We start from the raw sequence: 14,134 nt of genomic DNA on the forward strand, positions 1-14,134 counted from the left end.
TTATGGGCAGGGGGCTTGTTGCTTGTGCTCTGTGTGTTTTAGGATCCTGAGCGTGGCTGATCTACTCAGAAGAAGCATATACTCTTTTTATTTTTTTTGATGGTTTGCTGACATTGTTGTGGTGCTCTCAAAAGTCCAGTTAATTGGTTAGCTATTGTAGCAAGTGGCTTGTTTTCGTTATTCACTGCCAGGCTTTTCATGGTGAGTATATAAGCCTCCATCTTGTTGTTGACCACATGAAGACTGTCGCCAAAAAAAAGACTGTTTGAGCGTATTGTTCGGCTAAGTTTTTCAAGGAAGGTAAGAGAGTAAGTCCTATAAACTCTTTACACAAGTATCTTACTGTTGCCTATTTGATTTTACAAAATCATTAAAAGCTTTTGGACAGCTTTTTGGTCAGAACTTCCTGTCTTCTCCTCTCTCCTTGCTACCTTCGCTTCCTGTCCATTGGCTGCCAAAGCCACTTTCTACCACTTGACATTTCAAGCTTCTTTCTCCAACCCCAGGAAACTCTTTTCCACCTTCTTCTAAGTCCTCCATTTCCTTCCCCCCACTTCCTTCTCTGCAGGTGACTTTCAAAAAGAAAGTTGAAAGCCGCACCCCATTTACTCAAACTAGTGGGTCAGTTGTTCCCTTACACACTAAACCTGTCCATGCATTAATCACTTTTTCCCAGCTTTCTGCAGATGATATCCTGCAACAGAGTGATATCTGGTCCCATGACAAAAAGCACACTTGGCCCCATCCCTTCAGACCAGATCTGGAGACCTTTTCCCCTTCCTCGCCTCCCTCATCAACTTATCCCTGACCACTGGCTGTGCCCCCCTGACTTCAAGATGGCCTGAGTCTCTCCCCTCCTAAAGTAACCAACATTTGACCCATCAGACGTCCTTAACTGCAGACCACTATCCCTTGTGTCTTTTTCTTTCAAAGACACTTGAGCGCACTGTAACCAACTCTTCTGTTATCTCACTCAGAACAACACCTTATCATTCTCCCCAAACATCGTGGCGGTGACTCACTCCTGCAGGTTCATGCTCTACAACATTCGTAGAGATCTTACCACACAAAGGGATCACCACAATAACAAGTGCCACCCCAGTCCTGGCACTTGTCATGTCACGTGCGGGCAACAGCAATTCAATGTTGGTAGGGTTTTCTGGCGTATGCCTCCAAATCCATGCTACTTATCCAGAATTCCACAGCCTGCGTGGTATTCCCAAGTTCTCCCATGTCCCATTATCCTCCACTCACTGCACTGGCTTCCAGTTGAAGCTTGCGTCCGCTACATGACCAAGGTGCTTGCCTGCCTTCAGGCAATGCTCACAGCCTACATCCCTATCCAGGTTTGTCGTTCAGCCACTGTCGGGCTGTTGCATACCAAACCTGAGAAAGCACCTGGAAACCTACATTTCAAAGAGTACCTAAAATAAGTCAGCAGCCAACCCACAAATAAGTCCCCAATGCCTTTAGTGAACTCATGCGTAGCATGTATTTGTATAGTGTTCCTCCCAGCACTGACCTTTGCCTTTTAATTAGCTGAGTAGTGTACTTCCTATTACTGAGCTGTGCGGATTCTGTACCGCATTAACTGTAAAGTCCTCTGGATTAGAGCATCGGCTGATTGAGTAAAAATGAGTGTTGTCACCTTATCTTCCAGACACTTCCAAAACTCCATGCACCTTCTAACCCCCCCTCTCCTGGTGCTGTCCTCTCCTCCACCCCCCTCTACCCAACAGTCTATCTCGTCTTTACTCACAGTCCTCGTCCCCCACCCCCCCACCCCCGCCCCCCCCCGCCCCCCCGCCCCTCCCCAGGCTCCGTGTTAGTGAGGCTGCTCTGGTCTGGCCCTGGGGGGGCCTTTGTCCTCCTGTCCACAAACGACTTATTTCTCCTGCCGGCTCCTCTGCTCCGGTCTAAAGACCTGTCACTCTCCTGCCCTGTCCCTAATCGTGCCCTGTTTACTTTAGAGTGCCCTACATTTGATCTGAGTCTATGGAGAGTATGGTGCCATTTGGGATAGGTTCATCCTTCTGTGGCCCCTCCAGAGGAGCAGGTGAGGAGTCCCACCCTGAACCCCCATCCATCCCCCCGCCCACTCATCCTCCTCCTTCCCTCCCCCAATCCCCCTCCTGGGAACATTCCAAGGAGAGAGACCCTGGAAATTGATTTGATAGAGGGAAGGAGGGAAGGAGAGTGAGAAAGGGCAGGGTGAGAGAAAGAGAGTGAGGTTGAGAGAGAGATAATAGAGAAGAGGAAGGAGAGAAGGTTGGAAAGAGAGAGAAAAAGAGAGAGATGCTGACCAGGTTGTCTGTAAGTTGAAGCAGCAGTTTATGGGCTCCCAGCTACAACAGCTCTCCTGGGCCCTCCCCCTGACCACCAAAAATTACACCTTGCATTCCTCTGTTGCCACGGCAGCACATTGCCCTGTCCTCCCCTTCTGAGGGTCCTAGATCGCCATGGCAACCTAAACAGGGTCCTCTCTCTTGCCTTCTCTCTCACTCTCTGAGTGGTAGGTCAAGGTGAGGCTGAGGGAGTTCCTTCTGATTGTAGTGATTAGGCCAACAGCAGTAGCAGAATCTTTTCTCCCTCGCTAAACCTTGCTCAGCTGGGGAGGTGAAGACTTTCACTAATTGTTTGGGAGAGCAGTGCCATGAGAGTCAGCACGTGACAGCTTGTGTGTGTGTGTGTGGGTGTGTGAATGTGGGGCCATGTGCATTTGTGAGCGTGTAAGTGGAATTGTGAGTGTGTGTGTGTGTGGGGGGGGGGGGGGTTGACGTGTCACTTGCCACAGTAATTAGACACTCAAGTTGCTGACATCCAGTCTGTTTACTAAAAATGTTTCGAAAAATGTGTGGTGGAGGAGAGGAGTGTGGGAGAGCAGTGTGTGGTGGAGGAGAGGAATGTGGGAGAACAGTGTGTGGTGGAGGAGAGGAGTGAGGGAGAACAGTGTGTGGTGGAGGAGAGGAATGTGGGAGAACAGTGTGTGGTGGAGGAGAGGAGTGAGGGAGAACAGTGTGTGGTGGAGGAGAGGAGTGAGGGAGAACAGTGTGTGGTGGAGGAGAGGAGTGAGGGAGAACAGTGTGTGGTGGAGGAGAGGAGTGAGGGAGAACAGTGTGTGGTGGAGGAGAGGAGTGAGGGAGAACAGTGTGTGGTGGAGGAGAGGAGTGAGGGAGAACAGTGTGGTGGAGGAAAGGGGTGAGGGAGAACAGTGTGTGGTGTAGGAGAGGAGTGAGGGAGAACAGTGTGTGGTGGAGGAGAGGAGTGAGGGAGAACAGTGTGTGGTGGAGGAGAGGAGTGAGGGAGAACAGTGTGGTGGAGGAGAGGAGTGAGGGAGAACAGTGTGTGGTGGAGGAGAGGAGTGAGGGAGAACAGTGTGTGGTGGAGGAGAGGAGTGAGGGAGAACAGTGTGGTGGAGGAGAGGAGTGAGGGAGAACAGTGTGTGGTGGAGGAGAGGAGTGAGGGAGAACAGTGTGTGGTGGAGGAGAGGAGTGAGGGAGAACAGTGTGTGGTGGAGGAGAGGAGTGAGGGAGAACAGTGTGGTGGAGGAAAGGAGTGAGGGAGAACAGTGTGTGGTGGAGGAGAGGAGTGAGGGAGAACAGTGTGTGGTGTAGGAGGGCTGGCCCTTCACTCTGCCTGTGGTACCACACAAACACACCCTCTAATCCTCCTCCAGAATTCTCCCTCTGTCTTCAGAGTGTACTGCTCTGTTATTAGGACTGAAACAGACAGCCTGGTAGTCAACACTCTTAAGACCACTAACATCTAAACAACATTCTATAATGGAAGAGGGACCGACATCATACCCAACACTCTGAAGACAGATTGTAAACAACATTATATAATGGAGCAAAGACAGAGATCATTATAATAAACACTTTGGAGGCAGATTGTAAACAACATTTTATAATGGAGCAAAGACAGACATTTTTATAGATATCACTCTGAAGACAACTTGTTAACGACACCTCTATAAACAACTATGCTGACATAACTGATCTCTTTTTATCACTTTTCTCCTCCCCCCACATTCCCACGACAGAGGAGTGATGCTCATGGCCTCCCCCACGCCACGCGGGTGAGGGAGGGCTCCAGTGGGCTGGTCCTAACGCTGGTGTCCATGGCGTGTGTTGGCGGTATCCTGGTGGTGGCGCTGACCGTCGCCTGTCTCAGACACCACGCCCAGCATCTGGCCAGCGGGAAACTGGGCCTGGGACCAGAGGCTGGACCCGAGACCCACTTCGACTACCAGGTGGGACCGCAGATGACCAAGGTTGAATCGGCACCCCAGCAGTATAAACTGTCGGGCAGGAGAGCTTAAAGCAGTCCACACTGTGTTATTCAATGAAGGATCTATAGCAGAGGTGTCGAACCGGTTCCACAGAGGGCCGAGTGTCCGCAGGTTTTCGCTTTCACCTTGTACTCGATTGATTTCACCCCACCCCCCCCCACCACCACCACACTCACCAATCAGGCAGCTAGTTCTAACCAAAGAAAGCAGAGCTCATCTTTCCCTATGTCCCACTCCTCCCACCGGTGTAAAACGATTGCTTAGACAACTGCCACATCGTCAACAACCTTGTCCTTTATTTCCACAGAGCACAGAATATACTCGGTGATGTGCTTCGGGTCCCTGCTATTGTGAAAATAGCAATGCCGACTGTTCTGAGTACAATCTAGGGCCCAGTATCTCTATTACTGTGTTGATTAGAAATAGAAGGAACCGTGAGCATGCAACCCATAAAGTAAACTTATCTAATCTGTTAACTGTAACACGTCAACCTACTAGTCCAGGAACCCCTATTATATCTATTAAGCTGGCGTTACTTAATATCAGATCCCTCGCCAACAAATAATTCTTGGTAAATTACATTATAATATCCTACAACCTAGATTTTATGTTTCTCACTGAAACAGAAGATTGTAGTTCTACTACAGCACCCGAAAAATGAATATGTGTTGAAATGGTAGGAAAGGAGGAGGAGTGGCTGCCCTTTCAAAGATACATTCAAGAGCAAAGAAAATACACGTGGTAATTTTATTTATTTTGAATACCTCTGTTTTACATTGAAGGGTACCCCCAAAATTCTGTTTTAACCATTTACAGACCTCCACGATATTCTGCAAATTTTATTGATGATTTTTCTGAACTACTCTGTTATATCAGTTGATTATAACTCATTTATTATTACAGGGGATTTTAACATCCACATAGATAATAGTACAGACAATAATGCCAAATAACTTTTTGCACTACTTGACACTTTTGATCTCACTCAACTTGTGAAAGAGCGTACACACACTCAAGGCCACATTCTAGATCTGGTTATCTTTAAAGATCTCAATATTTCCTCTGTCATGGTTAAAGACTTGGCCCTGTCTGATAATTTTTGTGTCTTTTTTGATTCACTTATCACCCTGAATGTTCCAGTAAACTCTGTTTGTGTTAAGAAAAGGTACATTAATGAGAGTACCAATGCTCAGTTTATGGAAGCCATAGATATCTCTCCAACAATAAGTGCTGACTCCGTTGATGTACTCCTGGATCATTTTTATGCCAAAATATTGAATGTGATGGATGGTGTTGTAAAGGTAAAGAAAACTATGAGCAAACAGAAAACACCATGGAGAACCACCATGATGGTAAGAACCCTGAAAAGAGAATGTAGGAAAGCAGAATGTAAGTGGAGGAAAACTAAACTTCAAATCCACTATGACATCTATAAACAAAGCCTTGGTAGCTTCAACTATGAGTTACACAGGGCCAGACAGCAACATTTATTGGGAATGATCAACAAGAATATCAACGATACCCGCACTCTATTTGTCATGGTCGACAAGCTTACAAACCCAATAAAGCAGATGGCATCAGAACTCATGTCCACTGTGAAATGTAATGAATTTGCGTGTTTCTTTAGTGAAAACTACACAGAACTACACAGTCTAACAAGGACTTTGTACCGTCACCACGACCACCAAGACATAACTTGGTTATTATGTCGCATTATAATACAATTGATCAAAAATCTCTAGAAGAAACAGTTAGACATCTTAAAGCTTCTACATGCTGTCCCGACACTGGCATCAGACAAAAAATATATTGTACTCTATAACAATGGACCTGCAGCAAATAGTTAATAGCTCTCTACAATCAGGCATTTTCCCAACGTCTCTAAAAACAGCTGCCATTAAGCACCTATTAAAAAAGAGAACACTGGATGCATCTATAATGAACAACTATAGACCTGTATCACATCTCCCTTTTATAGTCAAGATCTTTGAGAAAGTTGTCTTCAATCAACTCAAATTTCTGTCAGGTTTCCATACTCACCACAGTACTGAAACGGTCCTGTTTAAAGTTTTAAATGATATACGGCTGAATACTGATTATGATAAAATAACAGTTCTGGTTCTATTAGATCTCAGTGCAGCATTTGACACTGTAGATCATAGAACACTTATAGATAAGCTGGAAAATTGGGTAGGGCTCTCCGGGACAGTCCTTGATTGGTTCAGATCTTATCTAGATGGCCGGAGTTACTTTGTCACCATTGGTAATCATGAATCTGATAGGGTGGCTATGACATGCGGAGTTCCACAGGGATCAGTTCTTGGACCGCTTCTGTTCAATCTCTATATACTACCTCAAGTATATATAGACCTTGATTTCCAAAGGAAATGCAACATTTACTTTCATCAGAGAACATGACTCAGCAGCAGTCCAGTCCTTTTTGTCTTTAGCCCAGGCGAGACGCTTCTGACGCTGTGTCTTGTTCAAGAGTGGCTTGACACAAGGAATGCGACAGCTGAAACCCATGTCTTGCATACGTCTGTGCGTGGTGGTTCTTGAAGCACTGACTCCAGCTGCAGTCCACTCTTTGTGAATCTCCCCCACATTTTTGAATGGGTTTTGTTTCACAATCCTCTCCAGGGTGCGGTTATCCCTATTGCTTGTACACTTTTTTCTACCACATCTTTTCCTTCCCTTTGCCTCTCTATTAATGAGCTTGGACACAGAGCTCTGTGAACAGCCAGCCTCTTTAGAAATGACCTTTTGTGTCTTGCCCTCCTTGTGCAAGGTGTCAATGGTCGTCTTTTGGACTGCGGTCAAGTCTTCCCCATGATTGTATTGCCTACAGAACTTGACTGAGAGACCATTTAAAGGCCTTTGCAGGTGTTTTGGATTAATTAGCTGATTAGAGTGTGGCACCAGGTGTCTTCAATATTGAACCTTTTCACAATATTCAAATTTTCTGAGATACTGAATTTGGGGTTTTCATTAGTTGTCAGTTATAATCATCAAAATAAAAATAAATAAACACTTGAAATATATCAGTCTGTGTGGAATGAATGTATACATTATACAAGTTTCACTTTTTGAATGGAATTACTGAAATAAATTATCTTTTTGATGATATTCTAATTTTATGACCAGCACCTTTATATTGTCAAATGCTTGTTTGTTAGTAGCTGTTGATTAACCGTAATTATCTTTAGAAAATGAAGGTGATTTTAACCACGGAATGTGAATTACACAAGACCACAGTGATTGTTTTACTGTTTTCTTCGCAGTTTTGAGTTTTCATATTCATTTGAGATGGTTTTGGAGAATAATTGTAATCAATGAACATTTCTGTAGGGTTTGATCAACATCAGAATACTCTTTGGTAACGCTTTATACGATCGGATAGCCACAGTATGCAATAACATCTGACATCTTGTGGTGTTATATATTTCTATGCACTTTTTGATACTGTCAGGAAGCATTGTGACTATCAGAATAATATCAGTATCAGTCCCAAAGGTTGTCGGAAATAAATACATTCACAGTTACAATTACAAAAAATATGGCACATTTCTGGACATACATGTAAACAGGGTTGGACCCATATTTCATGAGCTGTATTAACAAACCCAAGGATCTGTATTCCCCCGCCACGGGTGAAATCAATTAATTCATTTCAATTGGCTGATTTTTTGTGAACCATAACTCAGAGAAATAAATAAATATTTATCATTTGTAACATTCATATTTTTGTTCAGCTTGTTTACAAAGGTGTTTGAGAGGTTTGCCTTGGGTAGTAATTTCTGTGGGTTATGAAATCTTTATATAGCGTTGTAAATTCACAATATATGTTGACACAAAGTCTACATAAGTGTCATAGCTGTGTTACTACAATATTATAACAGGTTATAAAAGCCATTATTACATGTTATTACAGTTCTCTGTCTGTCGTATATAGTGAACAACTTTTTTCAAACCTCAAAACCTCAAAGGTTTCTTGTTCCTTGTAATACCGTACAACTGTAACGTCTTGTTGTTTTCCCGGAACGTTTTCATTCAGTCCGCTGTATGGATCGGTTTCAAAACATTGGACTGATTGGTTGTGTGGTCCCCAGGAGCTCTGCAGACAGCACATGGCAGCCAAGACGTCGTTCAGCCGGCAGGAGACGGTGGCGGTGGGCGCCGGGGGGCGCCGGGGCACGGACACATCCAGGGTCAGCAGTGTCTCCTCCCAGTTCAGCGACGGCCCCCAACACAGCCCCTCCTCGCACAGCAGCACCCCATCCTGGAGCGAGGAGCCGGCCCAGTCCAACATGGACATCTCCACAGGACACATGATCCTGGTCAGTATCCGGGCTAGGGGGCGGGTCCAGTCTAGGAAGTGAACGCCATACGTTAATAAAGTCATAATGTGACACTCATGGGCCAGAGACACGTGAAAATTTGATCCATCCATTGGCGTAACTCTGTGATGTTAAAGGCGTGCTTGGTTTCCTGGATGCAGATCGGATGTCTCTCACGTGATAGGGAGCATTCTTTTCAGTCGAGGAAGGGGTGTGGTCTGCGGCCAGGAGCCCGGCCCACATTGGGATAGTGTTTGTGGCCCGATGTTGCCAGGCTTTAATATAATCCTTGTCTGCCCCGTATGTATGTACCTGATGGGTAGTTACCCAAAACCCTGGGGTGAACGTTGGCGCTCCTCTCTTCCCCCAGGCCTACATGGAGGACCACCTGAGGAATAAAGACCGTCTCCTGAAGGAGTGGGAGGCACTGTGCTCCTACCAGGCGGAGCCCAGCGCTGTAACCGTGGCTCAGAGCCAACAGAACCTGGAGAAGAACCGCTGCTCTGATTCCCTGCCATGTGAGTTCCACACACCCCACTGAGACCCGTCACCTGACAGGATTGGCTCCAGAAACGGGTTACCGGCTCACTGTAATAATGAGGAGAATAAGAATTGGAAGGAATATGCAAAGCATTTCAAGAGTTAAAAATATGAAGGAATACATCAGAATACATCATGACGTCTTTGATAGCTGCCTCAAAAGGAGACTGAGAGGGCAGCTTATGGATTGAACGGGTGGTGAGGGCTAGAGCTAAAGAGTAGATGATGGTGATAGATGAAGCTGATTATATAAAAATAAGATGGTTCATGTCCATTGGAGTATCTTAAGTGTCCTTTCAGAGTCCTCTGAAGGTTTCTTCCTTCCTTGCCTAGTTGATGTTAAACGGACTGAATTGATCTTTCTTCTAACCTCCTCCATGCCTTGTTCTGGTGTTTCCTCCCAGACGATCACTCCCGAGTTAAACTGAAAGCTGAGGTCAACGCCACCAAAGAAGACTACATCAACGCCAGCATCATAGTAAGCAGGTCTCCAGTATCTCAGTTCTAAGGCAAGATGAGGTTAAATCCTGTTAGCCAGCTCTTCAGTACGCCTCAGGAAGATCCATGTCTCCTGCTCACTTACCGCTCATGGGATATTCTCCCTTTGATGGTATCAGACAAATGACAACCGTTATAATTACCTTTTTTTGTGAATGGCAGATTGACCACGACCCTCGACTGCCAGCCTACATCGCCACCCAGGGTCCAATGGCACACACCGTCTCAGACTTCTGGCAGGTCAGTACATCAGAACTCAGAGGAAGCCTTTACTGCTACCGAATTTGAATGTGATCACCCAGTTGCAGAACAACTTTCCAGCAAACAGGAAACATGTAACGAAGTGTCACCTTTCCCCGTCTGGATACATTTTACCTGGACATAATGTGGACGAATGTGGAAAATGATGGACAGTACATCCAGCCCTCTTACGTGATTATGTCTGAATACCGCGGCGAAGCTCTGGCACTTTGGACACGGTCCATGGTGACTGCTGTTATTCACACTGTAACGGGCCGACGTCGCTCTGCTGTTGCTCCCCCAGATGGTGTGGGAGAACGGCTGCACGGTGATCGTCATGACGACCGCGCTGGTCGAAGATGGGGAGACTCAGTGTGTCCGCTACTGGCCTGACGAGGGCTCCGCCCTCTACCACATCTACGAGGTGAGCAGGCGATATCTATGGCTGGCCATCTGTGTGTATTTACTGTTTGGTTTGTAGTCACTTTGGTACGATTCACAAGCGTGTGGTAATACTTCACCACATGACTGAGTGCAACAAACCAGGCTGGACATCGGTGTGTCTTGTAGAAAGACACGTTTCACATTGAAAAATAAGATGTTCATAGAACATATACACATCTTTTGGATAAGATTGTGCTCACTGTTACTAATTGATCATCAAATACTGAGATACTGTATTTATTTTACATAGTTTTGAATGAAAGAGGTAATGGAATGTAAGTATGATCAGTATCGAGGATTTTACTAACAATTTTGAAAAACCAAAACACACTATTGATAATATTCAGAAAGCAACAACAACAAAAAAAGAGAGAATATGCACATCCAAGTCCAGTGTTGTTAATTTTCTGTGAGACTGGGAACGATATCCTCCAGTGCCAATGAATGGATTCGCGTTCAATTCTTGAGCACTTCTAAACGAGGACCTAGACATTAAACCTGTTGCTTCGAAGGGCACTGGCCTTTTTATTTAGCCTACACTGCATAACACTGATGGTTGAATGTCAACTGCCTGGACCCGGTCTTTACTAATATGATCGACCAGATCCACGTCTTACAAAGGTTATTTAAGGAGGTGTGGTTCAGGGGGTTGTGTGACCTGACAAAGCTCCAGTTCAGGTGGAAACATTGTCTGCAAACAAATTCAATGTAGGAGCATACCAGAGTTGTTTTTACTGTAAGCATATACAAGCCTTTATGATGCTTTGCTGTCTTTTCCCCACCAGGTGAACTTGGTCTCTGAACACATCTGGTGTAAGGACTTCCTGGTTCGTAGTTTCTATCTGAAGAACGTTCAAACCCAGGAGACCCGGACTCTCACCCAGTTCCATCTGCTCAGCTGGCCTGCCAACGGAATCCCCACCTCCACGCGCCCTCTGCTGGACTTCCGCAGGTACTGCAGGCAAACTGTTAGCCAAGCTGGCTCTAACGGCTTTAGGGCTGATTTCACAGACACAGATCAAGCCTAGTCCAGGACTAAAAACTAAAGTTCAACAGAAAACTCAATTGAGCTTGTCCTTATGGTCCTAGACTAGGCTTAATCTGTGTCTGTGAAACCAGCCACTAGAGTTTAGGCTATGTACGAGTGGCATAGTTTAGGTAACATTCCCAAAAATGTTCTATGAAGTCCTGGTTGGATGGAGATTTCCTGCTCATGTCCTCCTGATTCCTCCTGAGTCTTTCAACCTGTTTTTCTTGGAATGTTCACAAAGTTTTCAGATCTAACCCAGCTGGTGTTTATATAATTTCCGCCAAATATGTGGCCCACCTACCTATTATATGTCCCTAATTTTGCTGTATGGGCTCCAGTAGCCTGTAACCAGAGATGCCGTGTATATTAGCTCTCCCGTAGCCTCCCTGTTCCACTCCAAGGCAGTGTCATTGAAGCTGTGCTGTGTACATTTGCCATGGTTTTGAGTGGTCAGCCTGGTGACGCGGGGGCTTCCCACATCTCCCAGTGTCATCTTTGTGATTTGCAGCTAGTAGTCTGGGTCCAGTTGCATAGTCACAAAAATGATCATTGGCGGATGTGACTGCAGCAGGAGTCAACGAGGCCGTGTCGTCCATCCTTCGCCCTCCCCTCCCTCCCTCCCTCCCTCCTCCCTTCCCTCTTGGGGTGTATTCGTTCGCCAGTGTACCTGTGTACTGACTGACCTTTGCTCCTCAGCGGCCCCTGGCTGTTTCTCTGTATATGTAAAGACCTGCACAGCAGAACTGTGACAGTCATTTTGTGTTTGCAGCGTCCAACGTTGACTCTAATTAAATGTCCCTCCCTCTCTTTCCCTCTCCACTCCTCTTTCCCCCTCCCTCCTCTTTCACCCTCCTCCCCCTTTGTGCCTCCTGCTGTTCCTCCTCCTTGAATACCTCCACCAGGAAGGTCAATAAGTGCTACAGAGGTCGATCCTGCCCCATTATCGTCCACTGCAGGTGAACAGGCGTCTCAAGTTATTCACACACACTGACTTCCTGTCGTTCATTCACAGTCAGTCCACTGTTCTGAATGTCTGTGCTGTGTGTTTTCCCTGTTTCATGTAGTGATGGGACCGGTAGAACTGGAACCTATATACTAATCGACATGGTCCTAAATCGCATGGCAAAGGGTGAGCATCAATCTGCCTGACATCTTCAGGTGTAGTCTGACCTTCTGGTTTAGAACCGGGAATCAGCCAATTCTGGAGTTTATTTCAATATGAAATCCCCAGAAGTGAAACCTTTTTGACTTGAATAGCTTGTCCTTTTCACCGTAGTCCAGTTGAAGACCGTGTGATCAGTGTTCCTACAGCACACCGCAACAGGCATGTCTCCATCTGTGTTTTCAGGTGTGAAGGAGATTGACATCGCTGCCACTTTGGAGCATATTAGAGACCAGAGGCCGAGCCTGGTGCGCACCAAGGTACAGGATAGGGCCTCAACCGCGTTTTACCTCATATTTTGGTGTGTCTCTGATGATTTCTCTCTCTCAGGGCCTCAAACATGTTTTACCTCATGTTTTGGTGTGTGTTTGTCGGTCCTCCCTCAGGGCCTGAACCACATTTAACATCATGTTTTTGTGTGTGTGTGTGTGTGTCTGTCTCAGGGTCAGTTTGAGTTTGCTCTGACAGCGGTGGCGGAGGAGGTCAATGCCATCCTGAAGGCTCTGCCACAGTGAGCTCTGGATCCGTCCCTGCCCACCATCTGTGCCACATCCCCAGTGGGTAAACCGGACGCATGGAGGAAGTGGAGGCCTGAGAACAGGATGCCCCCCCCCCTTCCCCCAAAGGGTGTCTCTTCTACACCTGCCAAATTAGGTCTATTCATGAACATTCTGATACAATCAGGGAGAAAAACCTTTGTCAGAGTACTTTATTTTAAATACAGTATCCAAATGAAATGTGTTCCCAAGAATCCTGTCGGTTAGTGTTTTAGTAATCTCCCCATGGTTTTCCCTGGCAAACCTTTATGTTTTTGGAAATACGTGACTAAGAAAACTCCACGAGAGTTTTGGGAAACGCTGCAGTAGATTATTCTCATAGGGACATTTAGAAATATTCCAGTACCATTACGGTGAAACCTTTTGGTGTGGACTGTGCCAGGCAAACAAAATACCAGGATCCCATCTCCTTCCCACAGCTGTCTGTCAGTCTCAAACACATCTCACTGGAGAGATTTCCATAAAGGCCATGCTCCGCCCTGATTTGTGGTCGTGAAGATGTTGTTCAGAACTAGTCCTTGTCCTTTAGATACAGTAGCATCCATCTACACAGCACCACACAGCATATGAGGCCCACTACTCATTTTATGACTGAAGACGGAGGCAGTGAGTGTGGTTAAGAGGGATATTGTACGTGTGTCAGAGCAGTGTTTCTATGGGGGGCGTGTTGTGTATGCCTCCAAAACATGACAGTCGTTTAAACTGTAACCCTACCCTTGTGCTTCACTTCTACAAGGAATCTGTATTCATCTAGTAACGGTCACTGATTGGCCAATCATACACATCTGCTCGGAATCATTGACCGTTAGTGTCTTCTCTGTGACTCTACACCCCTCTGTGATCACTGTAAATAGTTCACCTAATTAATTTCTGTTTATTCATGTAGCAAACACATAGAAAACGAATATAAAAATATTTTTAACTTGATGTATGTAATTAAATCTATATAGTGACGTGGTGCAACAGCACAGAGTTATCAGTGTGTCATTTCCTGTTGCCATCCCATAATACAGCCTGCATCTGACATGACACCTA

The 14,134-nt window shown here is 45.8% G+C and overlaps 1 protein-coding gene across 2 annotated transcripts in view; it reads left to right on the plus strand.

Annotated features, from left to right (window-relative positions):
* Positions 1-14,064, plus strand: part of ptprna (protein tyrosine phosphatase receptor type Na) — a 40,628-nt gene extending 26,564 nt beyond the window's left edge. For both annotated transcript variants that reach the window (XM_034288808.1, XM_020041288.3), the window contains 11 exons: positions 4,043-4,252; positions 8,401-8,628; positions 8,999-9,146; positions 9,573-9,646; positions 9,829-9,906; positions 10,211-10,330; positions 11,136-11,302; positions 12,283-12,336; positions 12,445-12,509; positions 12,729-12,802; positions 12,986-14,064. In XM_034288808.1, coding sequence (XP_034144699.1) covers positions 4,043-4,252; positions 8,401-8,628; positions 8,999-9,146; positions 9,573-9,646; positions 9,829-9,906; positions 10,211-10,330; positions 11,136-11,302; positions 12,283-12,336; positions 12,445-12,509; positions 12,729-12,802; positions 12,986-13,057 — 1,290 coding nt within the window. In that variant the 3' untranslated portion in view covers positions 13,058-14,064. The remainder of the gene's footprint in view (positions 1-4,042; positions 4,253-8,400; positions 8,629-8,998; positions 9,147-9,572; positions 9,647-9,828; positions 9,907-10,210; positions 10,331-11,135; positions 11,303-12,282; positions 12,337-12,444; positions 12,510-12,728; positions 12,803-12,985) is intronic.
* Positions 14,065-14,134: the final 70 nt, after the last annotated feature.

The sequence above is a fragment of the Esox lucius genome, chromosome 20 (genome assembly GCF_011004845.1).
Source record: "Esox lucius isolate fEsoLuc1 chromosome 20, fEsoLuc1.pri, whole genome shotgun sequence".
Lineage (NCBI taxonomy): Eukaryota > Metazoa > Chordata > Actinopteri > Esociformes > Esocidae > Esox > Esox lucius.